General features: G+C 36.4%; 1 protein-coding gene across 1 annotated transcript in view; it reads right to left on the bottom strand.

The window, feature by feature from the left end:
• Positions 1–3,591: 3,591 nt before the first annotated feature.
• LOC123534593 (26S proteasome regulatory subunit 4) overlaps positions 3,592–20,157 on the bottom strand; it is a 29,599-nt gene continuing 13,033 nt past the window's right edge. The window contains exons 6-11 of the mRNA XM_045316906.2: positions 19,878–20,006; positions 19,181–19,277; positions 18,628–18,716; positions 18,132–18,232; positions 14,589–14,685; positions 3,592–3,615 (exon numbers count right to left, since the gene is read on the bottom strand). Coding sequence (XP_045172841.2) covers positions 3,592–3,615; positions 14,589–14,685; positions 18,132–18,232; positions 18,628–18,716; positions 19,181–19,277; positions 19,878–20,006 — 537 coding nt within the window. The remainder of the gene's footprint in view (positions 3,616–14,588; positions 14,686–18,131; positions 18,233–18,627; positions 18,717–19,180; positions 19,278–19,877; positions 20,007–20,157) is intronic.

Genomic DNA, 20,157 nt, shown 5'->3' with positions numbered 1-20,157 from the left:
TGTATAGAACCACATAGTGGTCTTTTACTGAATGTTCTTTATTCAACGTTAAATTTTTGAATCAGAAGAGAACTAATTGTTTTAAACCCAGGTGGTCTCTGTTACAGGAGAACTTTAACACAGATTTGAAACTTGAAAAACTATAAAATGAAAAGAACTGATTTTAACACACACTGTATTACTTAAATGTGGGGTGAAAAGGGAGTTCGTGTATGCTTATGAAAAAAAAATTAACCATGTTTATTCTGTAAATTGCCCAAATACAAACCCCTTGTTTTACATAGAAAAAAGATTTTGAACTGATGTTCCCCTATGTTGTTTTTGAAAGACCACAATGAAATTGTTGTCATTTGCCCTCCAATTGTTGTGAGGAAGTTGTCTTTTACATGCTGAGAACAAGCAAGCACTTGTATATCTGTTGTCATTTGCCCTTCAATTGTGAGGAAGTTGTCATTTACATCCCGAAACAAGCCAGCACTTGTATATCTGTTGTCATTTGCCCCCCAATTGTTGGAGGAAGTTGTCATTTACAGCCGAAAAAACCCCGCATGAAATCTTTTTGTCATTTGCCCTCCAATTGTTAAAGGAAGTTGCATTTACATGACGGAACAACCAGCATTTTGTAATCGGTTTCTTTTGCCCTCCAATTGTTGTGAGGAAGTTGTCATTTACATGCCGAGAACAAGCCAGCACTTGTACAGGATCAAGAGCACTTGATAACTGATCACCATTTAAATAACTGAAAATATGGTTGAAAAATATTTTCCATATATCAAACAACATTTGTTTGTCTAAGTGAAAGTTTTGTAGAAAGTGCCGAATAAAACACTTGGTATACAATAAATTTTTTTTACCAAATTTAAATGGAATAAAAATTTTTTTGTACGTGTAACTTGTACCAAGTGTAACTGAAAAAAAATTTAACACTCATTTGCACTGTTAATTTTTAACTGGGGTTTATTAACAACACTTGCTGACAAAGTTAACTTTTGCACAATGTAATGTTACAAACACTTGCATTTACAAAATGTAACTTGTTCTGGGTGTAATTAATCAAAAAATTTTTTTATACAAAGTGTATTTTTGCTTGGTGTAACTGAATAAAACCTTTTTTTTTTACTGGGTAACGAATAAAACTCTTTTTGTACTAGGGTAACAAATTTAAACACTTATTTGTACCAAGTGTAACTTTTGTTTTTGGGGAACAATTCAAACACATTCCATATACTAGGGGTTTTAAATTTGAAAAAAGACTTTTTTGTCCCAAATTTAACAAATCAAATTTTTTGCTTTTGTCGTATAAGAGTTCTCTTGGTTCAAATTTGGGCATCCTAAAAATTGTATACTTACTTTGTAAAAAAATTTCAAAAGCCGTTTATCAATATAATTAATGTTACAACCAAAAAAACAAAATCAAGACTTTTTAACATCAATTTATTTAAAGTTATCACAAACATTGTTATGGACCAACATAAGACTGAGATTAAGTCACATCATTCCCCTTTATGCGGTAATTAATCATTTTTTCTCCACAATTTGTTTTATCAAAATTTTTCAAACAACTTTAACTTCAAAACAAGAAATTTGATAGTTTTTTTTCACTGTGTAATGGTTTTTTGGAAAGAAACACAAACATGTTTTAAAAATGTTAAAATTTTGAGACTGTTGAACACCTTTTTTAAAATTCCAAAATCTTAATCCACTGTTGCCCCAGAAAAGCACTGTTTTATAAATAGATTTTTTGGGTGACCTTCATTCTTCCTGTACAGCACATTTTCTTTACATTTTTAAAGTCCTCATTTGTCACTTTCTTTCTCCGTTCTCTCAGACCCAATAACCCCTCTTACATATTTTCCTTAAAAGTTAAATACTTGAAGTATGTTTGTAAATTTTTGCAAAATTCTTTTCAAAAAAAAAACATTTCTAACTACCCCTTTTTTTGAAACAAGGCCGGTTTAGTTCTGATTTTGGTCCACAAACCCAACCCAAACCCTCACTGACTGAACATTTCTATCCAAAATAACAACATTTATCAAAAAGCATCAATATTTTTCAACGCCTTTTTAATTTTCGAAACTTTGGGAGGACTTCTGTTTTTAGCAGTGTCCGACAAAACCATTGCCCGGACCCCGGCTACCAAAATTTTCGTCGGGTTTCCAAAAAAAACAGACTAACCCGCCGGGGAAACCCTAAATTTTTAACTTTTGTAGCCCGTCATTGTAATTTTACAAAAACAACACTGGGCCCTTTCCTCGATTATACTTTCAAAAAACAACAACTGACCATGTTAATGATTATCTGGGCGTAACTGGTTCAAACTCGCCCATTATCTACTGATTCTGCTAGAAAATTTAGTTTGAAGTAAAACATCTCAAAAAACATTACCATTTATTGAAAAAAGGGAAAGAAAACGTTTTGACAGTGTTTTTTACACCCTTTAAAATTTAAGTCAACATTTTCATGACCCTATTTTTTTCCCCCCCCAATGCACCACACTCTACTTTTTAAAAAATCTTTTTTATTGGCGTTAAAAATTACGGGGTGAAACATATCAAAGTAAGTTTTTTTTTGCAAACTGTCAGAACCACAACTTTTAAAAAAAAAAACTCAAATTTCACTTAGATTTTTAATGCACTAAGCTTGCCATAAAACTTGAAAAAAAATTTTTAAACAAAATATTAATTTTGACAATTCACCAGTGAAAAAATTCCAAAATTTTTCCGGGGCCTTTTTTCCCAAAAAAACCAACTAATATGACAGAAAGTTTTGGAACTGGAAACAACACAAGTTATTTTTAATTTTTAAAAATTTAACCAAACATTGTTTTTAGACCCCTTTGTTTTTTTACATCCAGTAAGTCGGTTCGGAAAGCAGTTTTTACTTTTGGGTTTTTAAAATTTTTCAGCAAACCCCAAAAAAAATTGGGGACCCGTAAAATTAAATTTTGGCACTGTTTAGTCAATCAAGAAAAGGGGAATTTTTTTACTGTTTAAATCTAAGAAAATTCGTAAAAGAAAAATAAAAAATTACACTTTTATTTTATTTATTTTTTTTTGTAATAAATAACTTTTTCACACATATTTTCCTTCACATGCTTTTTTGTTTTTAATTTGCATCTTTTTAAATTTTGGACCCTGTTTCCAATTCTAAACCCGCCAAACTAATTTTACCTTCTCAAGCAAAGGCCATTGAACATCCGACAGAATGAAATTTTCTATAAAATATCCTGAAATAACAATATTTTTGGGGTAATTCATACATTTTCTATTCCCGGTGCACATTCTCAAAATTTTTTCCCCCTAAAAAATTTATAAAGTTTTTAAATTTAATTTTCTTCAAAGCTGAAATCTACAAGCCCCTTTTATACCGCCTCAAAACTTTCCCGCTTACAAAATTAAATTGCTCCTGTAGGAATTACACACCTTAAAAACGCACCAGACAGGTCACCTTACCATAACAAATCACAATGTTAACATCTTCACCAAATCATTCTGCTTTATGGATGGTGAATATTCTACGCTTTGTTTTTCTCCCTGTAAAGGGGAAATTTTATCTTCCGGCAATAACCACTATCAAAGCTGGATCAAAAGTTCAATCTTTTGTGGCCATAATTACCTGGAATATCAAATATAAAATGTTGCAATACAAAAACTTAACATTACTGTCTTAATGATCCTCATATAACCATTTTTGATCTTCAAATATGTATTTCAAATTCCATTCAACAAAGCATTTTATATTCTATTAAACAGTAGCCTGATAAGTTACACTGTGTAAAATGTTCTTTAAGAACTTGCCATTTCCACAACTATAAATCATGCTGCAAATATGGCCAAATAAGTAGCTTAAAACTGGTAGCAGGTGATCTATGAATGTGCACATCAACTTCTGCATACCAAAATGTTCGTCAGAATATGTAGTTTTCAGAACTGCCTGATGCCAGTTTCTAGTCACTGGGCAATGTCCTCAAATTCAAGATGGCCGCCAACATGGCCGCTGATACATGAAAAAGATACCCAATGCATAAAATTGCAAAATAAAAGCATTTAACTGTTGTAAATTAATTTGAAGTTATTATAAAAATGTAAAAGTTATAAATCTGCAGAATTATATGCATTTATCGATATGAAATACAACTTTTTGACACATTTTATACCAATTTTATATGGACTAAAATGTAATGAATACTATTTTCTTGAACATACGGTCAATATACTTTGTTTGTATTCCTCTATTCACTGTTGTTCCTTACACAATGTAATCCCATGTTGAATAAGGGATAATAATTTGTAATAACATTATTATTTTGTTAAAAGATACGTTCAAATTATTGATAATATATATATTTAAGAGGGTGGGGTAATTCAATATAGAATATATCTAATAACAGGTAAAGTAAAAAATAAATTGATAATCATCTTCAGTTATGTACACATCCTACTATAGTTTCATTATCAAAACAATGTATAAACTACGAAATATATATTTAAATGAAACGTAGCAAGTTTATTTAAAAAAAGGCCGCCAAGTTGGCTGCCGCAATGTTTTTGCTATGACTTATGTGTTATACCAGCAGCAACACCTTTGAAGACTCTGCTATAGCTTGTTGATTTCGTTGCGTTATAACAATCGTACATTATGTTGATTATTTAATTGCATTGTGATTTATAGGGTAAACTGCAATATTGTTTTTGATATTTATAAAATAAACGAAACAGAACATAGGTATATACAGCCATACCAGATATAAGTTATAAATGTAAATATTTAATAAATGGATCTTTCCCCTACATCAAATACACAGTGAATAAACACTGCTTAATTAAATTACCTAGATCAAGGGAAACTTTCCCTTACATCAAAGTTACAGGAAATAACGAAATTGTCCGCTCTTCTATTGGAAATACAGGGCCTGAGTATTTTTGGCTGTTTGGGTCAAAACACCCGTTGTGCACGTTCCAATAATGTCGGCCACTGTCTGGGCAGTCATGCCCAACAAATGTTGGCTGCCAAATCTGGAAACACCATGGCACAAACTGCTCAACAAATGTGGGCTGCCAAATCTGAAAACGCCATGGGACAAAATGCCCACCAATGTGGGCTGCCAAATCGGAAAACGCCATGGACAAAATGCCCAACAAATGTGGACTGCCAAATCTGAAAACTCCATGGGACAAAATGCCCAACAAATGTGGGCTGCCAAATCTGAAAACCCCCATAGGACAAAATAATGAGCATTCGACTCCAGCATTAACAAACTATCGGGAATTTATTATTTCCAGTCGGTGACCTGGTGAATACTAAAAATGGCCTGGGCAACCATGTGGTAAATGCATGGAAACAGATCCTTGACAACATACACTATACAAAATGGTAACCTCCCTGGCTTAATATCTTACATCATATAAAATTTACAAGGGCAATCTCCCCTTTGTTAAACATCCTAAACTGACCAATCATAAAATAGGCAATTCATGTACATTATACTAGTATACAATTACAAATGTAACCTCCCCTGTTTTATATTTCATGAATTGATCGGTTGTAAAATTTCACCTACATCATGTAAAATTTACAACAGTACTCCCCTGTGTAATTCAAAATATAAATATAACAAGAGGACCATGATGGTCCTGAATCGCTCACCTCTTCCCACATGACCCAGTTTTGAGTATGACATCGTTTTTAGCTCACCTGTCACAAAGTGACAAGGTGAGCTTTTGTGATCGCGCGGTGTCCGTCGTCCGTGCGTGCGTCAGTAAACTTTTGCTTGTGACCACTCTAGAGGTCACATTTTTCATGGGATCTTTATGAAAGTTGGTCAGAATGTTCATCTTGATGATATCTAGGTCAAGTTCGAAACTGGGTCACGTGCCATCAAAAACTAGGTCAGTAGGTCTAAAAATAGAAAAACCTTGTGACCTCTCTAGAGGCCATATATTTCACAAGATCTTCATGAAAATTGGTCAGAATGTTCACCTTGATGATATCTAGGTCAAGTTCGAAACTGGGTCACGTGGGGTCAAAAACTTGGTCAGTAGGTCTAAAAATAAAAAAACCTTGTGACCTCTCTAGAGGCCATATTTTTCATGAGATCTTCATGAATATTGGTCAGAATGTTTATCTTGATGATATCTAGGTCAAGTTCAAAACTGGGTCACGTAGGGTCAAAAACTAGGTCATTAGGTCTAAAAATAGAAAAACCTTGTGACCTCTCTAGAGGCCATATTTCTCAATGCATCTTCATGAAAATTGGTCAGAATGTTCATCTTGATGATATCTAGGTCAAGTTCGAAACTGGGTCACGTGGGGTTAAAAACTAGGTCAGTAGATCTAAAAATAGAAAAACCTTGTGACCTCTCTAGAGGCCATAATTTTCATGAGATCTTCATGAATATTGGCCAGAATGTTCACCTTGATGATATCTAGGTCAAGTTCGAAACTGGGTCATGTGGGGTCAAAAACTAGGTCAGTAGATCTAAAAATAGAAAAACATTGTGACCTCTCTAGTGGCCATATTTCTCAATGGATCTTCATGAAAATTGGTCAGAATGTTCACCTTGATGATTTCTAGGTCAAGTTCGAAACTGGGTCATGTGCGGTCAAAAACTAGGTCAGTAGGTCTAAAAATAGGAAAACCTTGTGACCTCTCTAGAGGCGATATTTTTCAATGGATCTTCATGAAAATTGGTCAGAATGTTTACCTTGAAGATATCTAGGTCAAGTTCGAAACTGGGTCACATGGGGTTAAAAACTAGGTCAGTAGATCTAAAAATAGAAAAACCTTGTGACCTCTCTAGAGGCCATATTTTTCATGAGATCTTCATGAATATTGGTCAGAATGTTCATCTTGATGATATCTAAGTCAGATTCGAAACTGGGTCACGTGGGGTCAAAAACTAGGTCAGTTGGTCTAAAAATAGAAACAAGAGGACCATGATGGTCCTGAATCGCTCACCTGTCCCCACATGACCCAGTTTTAAACCGAGTATGATGTCGTTTTTTTCTATTATTTGATATTGTGACCTAGTTTTTGAGCTCATGTGACCCAGTGTTGAATCTGATCTAGATATCATCAAGATAAAAATTCTAACCAATTTTCATGAAGATCCACTGAAAAATATGGCCTCTAGAGAGGTCACAAGATTTTTTATTATTTGACCTACTGACTTAGTTATTGAAGGCACGTGACCCAGTTTCGAACAAGACCTAGATATCATCAAGGTGAACATTCTGACCAATTTTCATGAAGATCCATTCAAAAGTATGGCCTCTAGAGAGGTCACAAGGTTTTTCTATTTTTAGACCTACTGACCTAGTTTTTGACCGCAGTTGACCCAGTTTCAAACCTGACCTAGATATCATCAAGATGAACATTCAGACCAATTTTCATATAGTTCCCATGAAAAATATGGCCTCTAGAGAGGTCACAAGGCTTTTTAGTTATTTGACCTACTGACCTAGTTATTAAAAACACGTGACCAAGTTTCGAACAAGACCTAGATATCATCAAGGTGAACATTCTGACTTATTTCATGAAGATCCGTTGAAAAGTATGGCCTCTAGAGAGGTCACAAGGTTTTTCTATTTTTAGACCTACTGACCTAGTTTTTGACCGCAGTTGAACAAGTTTCGAACTTGACCTAGATATCATCAAGATAAAAATTCTGACCAATTTTCATACAGATCCCATGAAAAATATGGCCTCTAGAAAGGTCACAAGGTTTTTTTGTTATTTGACCTACTGACCTAGTTATTGAAGGCACGTGACCCAGTTTCGAAACTGACCTAGATATCATCAAGGTGAACATTCTGATAAATTTTCATGAAGATCCATTCACAAGTATGGCCTCTAGAGAGGTCACAAGGTTTTTCTATTTTTAGACCTACTGACCTAGTTTTTGACCGCAGTTGACCCAGTTTCGAACTTGACCTAGATATCATCAAGATGAACATTCTGACCAACTTTCATACAGATCCCATGAAAAATATGGCCTCTAGAGAGTCACAATGTTTTTTTTTATTTGACCTACTGACCTAGTTTTTGATGGCACGTGACCCAGTTTAGAACTTGACCTAGATATCATCAAGATGAACATTCTGAATAACTTTCGTGAAGATCCCATGAAAAATATGGCCTCTAGAGAGGTCACAAGGTTTTTTTATTATTTGACCTACTGACCTACTTTTTGTCCGCAGTTGACCCAGTTTCGAACTTGACCTAGATATCATCAAGATGAACATTCTGACCAACTTTCATACAGATCCCATGAAAAATATGGCCTCTAGAGAGGTCACAAGGTTTTTTTATTATTTGACCTACTGACCTAGTTTTTGATCGCAGTTGACCCAGTTTCGAACTTGACCTAGATATCATCAAGATAAACATTCTGACCAACTTTCATACAGATCCCATGAAAAATATGGCCTCTAGAGAGGTCACAAGGTTTTTTTATTATTTGACCTACTGACCTAGTTTTTGATTGCAGTTGACCCAGTTTCGAACTTGACCTAGATATCATCAAGATAAACATTCTGACCAACTTTCATAAAGATCCCATGAAAAATGTGACCTCTAGAGTGGTCACAAGCAAAAGTTTACGCACGCACGGACGCACGCACGGACGCACGCACGCACGGACGACGGACGCTGCGTGATCACAAAAGCTCACATTGTCACTTTGTGACATGTGAGCTAAAAACCTTGTGACCTCTCTAGAGGCCATATTTCTCAATGGATCTTCATGAAAATTGGTGAGAATGTTCAGCTTGATGATATCTAGGTCAGGTTCATAACTGGGTCATGTGCGGTCAAAAACTAGGTCAGTAGGTCGAAAAATAGAAAAACCTTGTGACCTCTCTAGAGGCCATATTTTTCACGAGATCTTCATGAAAATTGGTGAGAATGTTCACCTTGATGATATCTAGGTCAAGTTTAAAAGTGGGTCACGTGCCTTCAAAAAATAGGTCATTAGGTCAAATAATAGAAAAACCTTGTGACCTCTCTAGAGGCCATATTTTTCAATGGATCTTCATAAAAATTGGTCAGAATTTTTTATCTTGATGATATCTAGGTCACATGTGCTCAAAAACTAGGTCACTATGTCAAATAATAGAAATAACGATGTCATACTCAGTTGAACACTGGGTCATGTGGAGATAGGTGAGCGATTCAGGACCATCATGGTCCTCTTGTTTCTATTATTTGACATAGTGACCTAGTTTTTGAGCTCATGTGACCCAGTTTTGAACTTGACCTAGATATTATCAAGATAAAAATTCTGACCAATTTTCATGAAGATCCATTGAAAAATATGGTCTCTAGGTTTTTCTATTATTTCATCTATTGACCTAGTTTTCGAAGGTACGTGACCCTGTTTTGAACTTTACCTAGATATCATCAAGGTGAACATTCTCACTAATTTTCATGAAGATCTCATGAAAAATATGGCCTCTAGAAAGGTGAACATTCAGATCAATTATCATGAAGATCCATTGAAAAATATGGCCTCTAGAGAGGTCAAAAGATTTTAATAATTTTAGACCTACTGACCTAGTTTTTGACCGCAGTTGATTCAGTTTCAAACTTGACTTGCTAGATGTCATCAAGATGAACATTCAGACCAACTTTCATACAGATCCCATGAAAAGTATGGCCTCTAGAGAGGTCACAAAGTTTTTTATTATTTGACCTACTGACCTAGTTTTTTATGGCACGTGACCCAGTTTCAAACTTGAACTAGATAACATCAAGGTGAACATTCTGACCAATTTTTATGGAGATCCATTCATAAGTATGGCCTCTAGAGAGGTCACAAGGTTTTTCTATTTTTAGACATACTGACCTAGTTTTTGACCGCACATGACCCTGTTTCGAACTTGACCTAGATATTATCAAGATGAACATTCAGACCAATTTTCATACAGATCCAATGAAAAATATGGCCTTTATGGAGAGGTCACAAGGTTTTTCTATTATCTGACCTACTGACCTAGTTTTTGATGGCACGTGACCCACTTTCGAACTTGATCTAGATATCATCAAGATGAACATTCTGATCAACTTTCATACAGATCCCATGAAAAATGTGACCTCTAGAGTGGTCACAAGGTTTTCCTATTTTTAGACCTACTGACCTAGTTTTTGACCGCACGTGACCCAGTTTCAAACTTGACCTAGATATCATCAAGATGAACATTCTGACCAATTTTCATAAAGATCCCATGAAAAATGTGACCTCTTGAGTGGTCACAAGCAAAAAGTTTACGGACGCACAGACGGATGACGGACACTGCGCGATCACAAAAGCTCACCTTGTCACTTTGTGACAGGTGAGCTAAAAACTAAGTCTCCTAACGTGATCATCACGGAGGACACCCTACTTTATTTGAAATATTATTGCTTACTCTTGAAAAGCGACCCTCCGGTCAGTCGGAGAATCACTCTGCTCCTTCAGCTCAGGGCAATCTCTTCTCAGGTGATCTCCCTGACAATTAAAGCATCTCCCTGGAGATCTAGGCAAAGTACGATTCTTCAGCCAATGATTTCCCCCGCAATTAAAGCAGCCTTCCCCATTCCGTCTAGGACTACCTGATCTACCCGGACTGTTTTCCCAATACTTATTTCTTCCAAAACTGTACGGAGAGGGAGACAATGATTGATCAACTTTGGCGGTAAGCTCAGACATAGCTTTCAACAAATCTGTCTGCTGCTTAGTAGCGTTTTCGTTGTATTTAAGTTGGCTTTTGCTAGCGGTCTCCTGGCCTTTAATCATACTGTTTTGTAACTAACTCTGAGAGGGTATGTTGCGTTGGGGTTGGAGCGACTTTAGAACTATTAGTCGGACTAATTCTATAATTAGTTCTGCATAGGAGATGTTAGGCCTACGTGTGATTGAGTTTGAGAAGAACTGCCCCGCCTTCCCGGAAAGGTTCAATTCCATATGAAATTTGCTCTGTTCTTCCCCCACTTATTATAATGTGCATATGTTTCAAACTTATGACGGAAGGTTCGCCAACTTGAAGTGCCATCATATGGTGGCAGTTTTGGCAGCTTAGTCTCTTCTTGGAATTTTCTTTTGGTCTTGCAGAAAGTTGTGCGAGGGCAACCCCATTTTGGTTCATAAACCGCACACCCGAGCTATTATAGTCTTGCAAACCAGAATTACTGGGGAGCACGTAAGGCGCCTTCTGTTGAGTCCCAAATAGCCGATTGGGGGCCCAGTTTTCATGGTTCAAGATGGAACCATTGGTTGGTAAATTGACTTGAGCCACAGCACTGACTTGATATTCATAAGGCGTTGTACCTCTTGAATCCGAATATAACAGACCAGAACCTTCCCAAGGGTACATGATCTGAGCCGCAATCGACTCATTTACCCTATGTAAGATCTGTGGCCTTGTGGCAGGCACTTGGAACGGTGCCCTAGCATGTATATTTGCATAAGCTGGGTGCGGATCATTGGAGTAGCCACGGCATCAGGTGGCATTGAAGCAGCCATAGTGTATGGTGTTGAGGCCACTAAAGATATATTGGCGGGCATTTGCACAAAGGCCGCAGTCGTATGGTAAGATGGCAGTGCAGCAACTGTAGTATTTGGGATTGAGGGAAGACCTGACCAAGCTATACTGGTTAAAATGGATTGAACCCCAGCGAAACCCATTCCGGGTGCCAGGGGTTGACACAAATGACCACCCCTGGGTTGCGCTACACGAGAAGGAGCTTGTATATTTGTACTAAGTGTGCCACTCATACAGTAGGGTGTTTGTGCAACAACATGGTCACTAGCTCCATGTGGAAAGGTTCGAACCACCGTTTGTTCCACCGGTGAGATGTGGTACAGGAGTCATAGCCGGTACATTTGTACTAATTCTAGGGACTTGAACCCCTGTGTCAGCCATAGGGTAGGGTGGTCTAACCAGAGCGTTTTGATCAGGTGGACAGATATTATTCCAAATGCCACTTGTGGGTTTTGGTGCAGAAACTGTTGCGGGTACATTTGTGTCAACAGGAGAGGGTGATCGCCTGTGTTACCCATATGGTAGGGTGGTCTAGCAATAGCATTCTGGCCCCCGTCAGGTGGACGGGATTGATCCCAAGGGCCACTTGTAGGATGTAGTGCGGGCATAGTTCCTGGCACATTTGAACCAGTTGTAGGGCCCTGCAGTTCTGCTTCTCCCTTATAATTGGGCGGTTGTACCAAAGTGGACTGTTTTATGTCGGGCGGACACAGCCTATTCAATATTTCAGCCTGAGATAGTTGTACCGTACCCAAAACTGGTACAGCTGTACGATGATGAGGGTCAAGTACCCAACTCCCACTCATATGATATAGCGGCATATACTTGGATGATGGTACAATTGTACCCTGTTGCGGGGCACGTTCCCCGGAACCACCCAAAAGATAATTTGACACAAAAGCTGATGAAGGCGTATTCGTACCAGGCGGAGGTACTTGCCCCCGGTACCACTACTAAGACACCGATGCGGGCGTATTTGTACCATGTGGAGGTACTTGTCCTCTGGTGCCACTACTAATAATACTTGACACGGAAAGCGATGTGGGCGCATTTGTACCAATGGAGGTACTTGTCCCCCAGTACCTCTTGATGCCATAGTCAGAACTAGTTTATATGCAGCAGGAGTCTGGCACACTTTGCCAGCATAGAGGTTCGATGCTGCTTGACCCATCGGTTCAGACATACGGGAGGTGGGGGCTCGGACCCTCATAATATTCGCGTGGTGCGATACCAAATATGAACTCTTTTCATTTGTATTTGGATAAGGGGAATGATCCCTCGTGCCACCCGTAAGGTTCGAAGATGTATGCATTGCTGGACCAGACATACGGGAGGCGGGGGCTTGGCCCCTCTGAACATTCGCATGAGGCGATACCAATTATGAACTCATTCCATTTGTATTCGGGTAATGGGTATGATCCTACGTGCCACCCGTAAGGTTCAAAGATGTATGCATTGCTGGATCAGACATACGGGAGGCGGGGGCTTGGCCCCTCTGAATATTCGCTTGATGCGATCCCAAAAATGGACTCATTTCTATAAAAATAAGTAAGCATTTTATTTCTACAGAAACAACTTACGTCTTACAAGTAAACTTTGAATGGGAAATATATTTTATGTATGAGTTGTGCGTATTTGACGTATACAATGATATCCCATTAAAAAGTGCCTAGATAGCTTCATGCATATGTTCTCAAAGACCTTCTTCAATTTAAGGCTTTTCTAAATTTTGTTCTGCTATAATTACCTCATACTACAAAGTATGAGAAAACATATGCTTTCTTAAATAACAAATAAACAAAATTAAGATGTTGCTATTTCAAAACCATGACTTACATGTAGATTACTTAAAACATATTGTGTCAGTTTGTATCAATCAATATGTGTTCAATGTATGTTGTTGTTTGTTTTTTTGTTGTTGTTTTTTAAATTTAATAACATTCTTAAGGTTATTTATCCAAATCTTAAAAAGATGTCATTGCAGAGCAGTATTCCATATTTTACTGACATTATCATATCTCACAAGCTTACAACTGAACACAAAATGTCGAAGACATTATTACGTATGTTGTATAGTAATCATTTTTACATTCTCTTTTTACAAGAAAATGACTAGCACACAGTTCATAAGTTTAAATCAGTATTTTATGTAATTGCTAAGAAATATTCTATTAAATGCTGTTTTAATCTTCGAATTTACATTTCAGCCTGTTTTAATTACTTTTAGCAAACATATGTTTACTTCAAGATCGAACCTTGTCATAATGTGAAAATGATATATTTTCATCATTTACAGATTACCCACACCAGTTATGTAACTTAGTCTTATTAATGTCGGTATATATGCCACATTTTATTCATGTAATCGTTCTTTTTCACGTATTTGTTCCGTCAAGAAAAAAATGCACATAAAAAAACCTGCACCTTTACTTCATATGAATTTTAAAGTATTACACATATTATATGTAAGTGAACATAGATTTACCCCACCCACTAAGCTGTTTACTTATCCCTTGATTGTTGGATTAACAGATAATAATTTTATTAAAAGTTGTCATGTCAAATACTTATGATATAGTTTGTGAAATTCTGAACATAATAAAGCATAAAACTTGTAAAATAAATCCAAGCAATTAAAAGTGGTAGAATTATTAAAAGAATGTATGTAAAACAACGATTATTTTGTGATCATTTTGCATGCAAAATCCATCATATTTTGTAAGAATATATTTCAATTTACGTAAAGATGAAATAAACTATGTTTTAATCTATTCTGCAACAGAAACTTGTATAAGACTAGGACGATGCCTTTAAATTTGAAATATATTGTCCAGTCAATATGTATAGTATGATTTTTAATTTTCGGCAGCCATATTGGCGGCCATCTTGAATTTGAGCACTTTGCCCACCAGTTGCATTCTGGCATCAACTGGTTTTGGAAACTTAAGACTCTTACAAACATTTTGATATATAGTTTGCGATGTGCACATTCGTAGACCACCTACCCCTCATAGAGGTGAACTTGTTTGCGACAGTAAAAAGTATGAAGACAAAAAGTACTTAGTTACCTTAACATCACCCCTGGAATCAAAACCATCTAGCTGATTGAGCAGCTCCAACATAGTTCTCTGTATTTCCCTCTCTCCACCCGAATTTGAATCATATCTGAAGTATAGAAATATATATTAAGCAAGTCTCTAACTAAACATGACATGCAAATCTACTGTTATCCTATATCAAAGGAAGGAATCATGTTGCAAGAACGTAGATGGTCTGATGTTTCTAATAGAAAACCACAGAACAATTCGAATGTTTTGTTGGATTTTATGTCACTCTCACAGAGTTAAACTTTCAAGCTTTCATGGTAGATGAAGCTGCAATGTGCCCCTATGTTAACCCTTATCATGCTGGACACAATTGATTCTGCCTTTGTGACAAGTCTGATCATGATCTGCACTGTTTGCCATTCAGTCAGTATCTTGGTAAGCACCCTTTTAACAGTTAATGGTACTGTCCAAACTGAAAGATGGACAAGTTCATTGTAGAAATTTAGCACAGTAAGTGTTTATTATTTCAAGAACTTAGAATCACCAACTCTCCACAAAACAGCTTAAAATGGTTTCCTTGCATGAAATAATTCACCATCCATTGTGGGGATTTGAACCAAAGCTGTTAGGGACCTTAACCACTTGGTCACTTTATCATTCTGGACCTAGTAAATGAATAATCTGGCTGGTGAAAATTTTGTTTTTACAAAATGGATCATGGACAGCACTTATATATAGCAATACAAGAGGGCCATGGTGGCCCTATATTGCTTACCAGAGTTGATCTGGCCTACTGACCTAGTTCTTGACCTCGCATGACCCAGTTTCAAACATGACATAGTGATCACCAAGACAAACATTTTGACAAAGTTTCATAAAGATTGGGTAACAAGTTACAACTGTCCTTTAATTGACCTGGTGACCTAGTTTTTGACCCCACATGACCAAGATTCAAACTTGACCTAGAGGTCATCAAAACAAACACTGACCAATTCTCATGAGTTTTCACTTTAAACTATGGACTCTAAGAGTGTTAACAAGATTTTCCTTTGATCTGGCCTACTGACCTAGTTTTGACCCCACATGACTCAGTTTCGAACTTGACCTAGAGATCATCAAGACAACCATTCGGACCAAGTTTCATATAGATTGAGTCACAAATGTGGCCTCTGGAGTGTTAACAAGGCAAATGTTGATGGACGCTGCCGGACATGACCGGTTACAATGGCTCACCTTGAGCACTTGGTGAGCTAATAATGCATCAAAATGTCACAAAGCAATTTTTTTCAAAGCAGAAAGAAGTAATTTTATATGAAATCATCCAGACAGTCATTTTTTTAATTGTACAACTATTAAATAAGATGGCAATCTGAAATTTACGAAAATGGCTAAACACGGAGGAAGCCATTTTTATGTCTATGACATCATTAAGTGATTACACACGGTAGAATTATTTAGCAAGTACCCTTTTAAATAAATTAATATCCCTCTGGAGTTTTTAGATATAAATCAAGTTAATATATTTCCTTCTACAAGGAAAAGGTTGCGAAATTTATAAGCTGCCAAGTTCTTCTTAGATTTTTGAATTCCCACACTGGCCAAATTCATGAGTGTACAAGAGATCACAGAGTGATCTTGGCGCCCACCAAGTGCCATTTTTGAGTGTTCCAAATTTCAAGACTTACTGACTAGCTCAAGGTCAAATTTCATTTCCGTACACAACACTGTGCATGTGGTCCAAACTCGAAAGCTGTAGCTCGAGAAATGTGAAAGTAGGTCACTAGATCAATCTTAAGGTCAAAGTTTAATTCGGTACACAAAACTATGCAAGTGGTCCGAATTTGAAGGCTTAGCTTGAGAAATGTGTAAGTAGGTCACTAGGTCAAAATCAAGGGTCAAATTTCACTTCAGAACACAAATCTATGCATGTGGTCCAAATCTGAAGCCTGTACCTTCAAAAATGTGAAAGTAGGTCACTAGGTCAATGTCAAGGTCAAAGTTTGTTTCGGTACACAATCCTATGCAAGTGGTCTAAATTTGAGGCCTGTAGCTACAGAAATGTGAAAGTAGGTCACTAGGTCAATCTTAAGGTCAAAGTTCATTTCCGTACACAAAAATATGCATGTGGTCCAAATTTGAAGGCTGTAGCTTGAGAAATGTGAAAGTAGGTCACTAGGTCAAAATCAAGGTCAAGTTTTATTTCAGAATACAGAACTATGCATGTGGTCCAAATTTGAAGCTTGTACCTTCAAAAATGTGAAAGTAGGTCACTAGGTCAATGTAAAGGTCAAAGTTTGTTTCGGTACATAAAACCATGCATGTGGTCCAAATTTGAAGGCTGTAGCTTGAGAAATGAGAAAGTAGGTCACTGGGTCAAAATCAAGGTCAAATTTAATTTCGGAACACAAAACTATGCATGTGGTCCAAATTTGAAGACTGTACCTTCAAAAATGTGAAAGTAGGTCACTAGGTCAAAATCAATGTCAAATTTCATTTTGAAACACGGAACTATGCATATGGTCCAAATTTGCTGTACCTTCAAAAATGTGAAAGTAGGTCACTAGGTCAAAATCAAGGTCAAAGTTTTTTCAAGTGCACAAAACTATGCATGTGGTCCAAATTTGAAGGTTGTAGCTACAGAAATGTGAAAGTAGGTCACTAGGTCAAAATCAAGGTCAACTCATGTCAAGGTTCATCTTGCCACTCAAAAATATACATGTGGTCCAAATTTGAATGTTGTAGTTATTGACAAGAAGATTTTAAAAGCTTTTCCCTATATAAGTCTATATGAACCATGTGACCCCGAGGGCGGGGCCACATTTGACCCTAGGGGGATAATTTGAACAAACTTGGTAGAGAACCACTAGATGATGCTACATTACAAGTATCAAAGCCCTAGGCTTTGTGGTTTGGACAAGAAGATTTTCAAAGTTTTTCCCTATATAAGTCTATGTAAACCATATGACCCCCAGGGTGGGGCCATATTTGACCCTAGGGGTATAATTTGAACGATCTTAGTTGAAGACCACTAGATGATGTCATATACAAAATATCAAAGCCCTAGGCCCTGTGGTTTTGGACAAGAGGTTTTTCAAAGTTTTTCCCTATATAAGTCTATATAAACCATGTGACCCCCAGGGCGGGGCCATATTTGACCCCAGAGAAATAATTTGAATCATCTTGGTAGAGGACCACTAGATAATGCTTCATACCAAATATCAAAGCCCTAGGCTCTGTGGTTTTGGACAAGAAGGTTTTCAAAGTTTTTCCCTATATAAATCTATGTAAATTATAGAAATAAACAAAGGGCCATAACTCACTCATAAATTGTTGAACCAGTCTGATTTTCGGGGGGACACAACTAGGGTACCAATACATCATTCTGACAAAGTTTGGTCAAAATCCCCCCAGTAGTTTCTGAGGAGATGCGATAACGAGAAATTGTTAACGGACGGACGGACGGACGGACGGAATGACGGACGGACGGACCACGGACGCAGAGTGATTTTAATAGCCCACCATCTGATGATGGTGGGCTAATAAAAATGGCAATGGTCTACCTACCTTTTTGTACCAATGGCATCAATTTCATCAATGAACACTATAGATGGAGCATGCTCCTCTGCCACACGAAATAGTTCTCGTACCAACTTTGGACCATCTCCCTACAATATAACTCTAATTTGTTAGGACCTGCTCATCAATTAAAACTTTTGTATTTTAATCAAGATTATAATTATTATATTTCAACTGATAATGAAAAGGACAGACTTCATTCTACTTTTAAGTGGTTTATATGAAATATGCTCTACAATTTAGCCAGGAATTCACTCAGAATATCAAAAGGAAGAATTTTACAAAAATTATATTTCTGTTTGCAGGAGTAGCTGATTCAAAGTCAGTGGATTTAACCACTCTGCCACAAACGACTGCTTTGTTTAGAAAAAGTGGAAAGAAATAAGAGCTCTAAGTATCCCAGTAAAATAGTCAACAACTGTTTCTGTTACAGCAGATGTATTAAACTACTTCCTACTATTTAAAAGCTTCTTTATGGTCTTACCAAATATTTTTGTATAAGTTCTGAGCCTACTACTCGCAGAAATGTTGCAGATGTTTGATTGGCCACAGCTTTTGCCAGTAAAGTTTTACCTGAAATAAAAGGTTCAAGTATTCAATTTATTGCATTTCATACAGAATGAGTTTTTTACAATGAGCATATAGACAAACTGAAGGCAATCTGGCAATGGAGTAAGCTTCAGTGCAAAAGATCAAAAGAAATTAGAAAACAAATTCTGTTCCGACAATTTTTCATTACTTGTGACTATTACTGAAATAAATGTATCCATGGCTTTAACAGAATTGAAATGACAACAAAGGACTTTAAAATATTTTTCATTTAAGCATTTTCAATGAAAGTTACATTTAATATTATAAAACAAAATATTTTCAAGAAAAAAAAAAAGAATTCTCTGATTCCAAAACAAGAGCAACGAGGATGCTAATTATGTATCTCTCCCTTCTTATTACATTGTCACAGCTGACATCAGGAGACTGCAGATTTGTAAACAATATATAAGACTATAATTTATAAGAAGAGACTATTAAATAGTAACCTGTTCCAGGGGCTCCATATAAAATGACACCTTTTGGAGGTTTGATACCCATTTCTTCATAATATTCTGGATGTGTTAAGGGTAATTCTACAGATTCCTGCAAATACATATACATATTATAAAATAGTTTTACACTAAAACAGAGAACAACAACACTGCATTAACCTATTTATACCATACTTTTTTAAAATTACAATCAAGTGACGAATTGACAATATTTTGGATTCAAAACCAATCAACAAATTATAAATGATTATAAATAATAAGCAATTGCCTAAAATGCCGCCAATGTGATCCAAAACTAAAACAAAGTGACTTTTTAAAAATGACTTTCACAATAAAAGATTTGCTAGTTTGTTTTTAATTTAACACTGTTTTCTGACAGTATTTCTGTTAAGAGTCAGTTTACACAATCATTGTTACCAGATTCTGTATTATTATTAGTACTAATATGATGTCTGTAAGTAACTGATAACTTCCAACATGTATCAATCGGAGGACAAGAACAATTTTGTTTTCTACCTACCTGGCAAAAAATTATAATTTTTTAACACTTATATCCATGCAATTACACAACCAGAATCTGATTATCTGCTCATGATGGGCTTCAGACTGAATGTAGCAAGAAATACTCTCATCTATAAACAAAGTTGTGATCTTGACAGTGTGACCATATACACATTAGTATTCATTATACCTTGATTTCCTGTATCTGTGTATCAAGACCACCTATATCAGCGTATGTCTCTTGTGGAGCTTTCTCAAGTTTCATCACAGTCACCATGGGATCTGTATCATCTCCTAGCACTCCTACAACTGCATGTACCTAGTCATATATTAATGTACATGTTTCAACTTTTCTTGGTTTTAGATAAAATAATTCTGCATGATTCTTAGTCAATATATTATACTAGCTTTATATAGTGCCCTTTTTGTAATCTCGTTCAAAGACACTTTACATAGCGCAAAGTTTCAAC

The sequence above is a fragment of the Mercenaria mercenaria genome, chromosome 1 (genome assembly GCF_021730395.1).
Source record: "Mercenaria mercenaria strain notata chromosome 1, MADL_Memer_1, whole genome shotgun sequence".
Taxonomy (NCBI): Eukaryota; Metazoa; Mollusca; class Bivalvia; order Venerida; family Veneridae; genus Mercenaria; species Mercenaria mercenaria.
The sequence above is the reverse complement of the archived record's forward strand: the minus strand, read 5'-3'. Positions and strand labels throughout refer to the sequence as shown.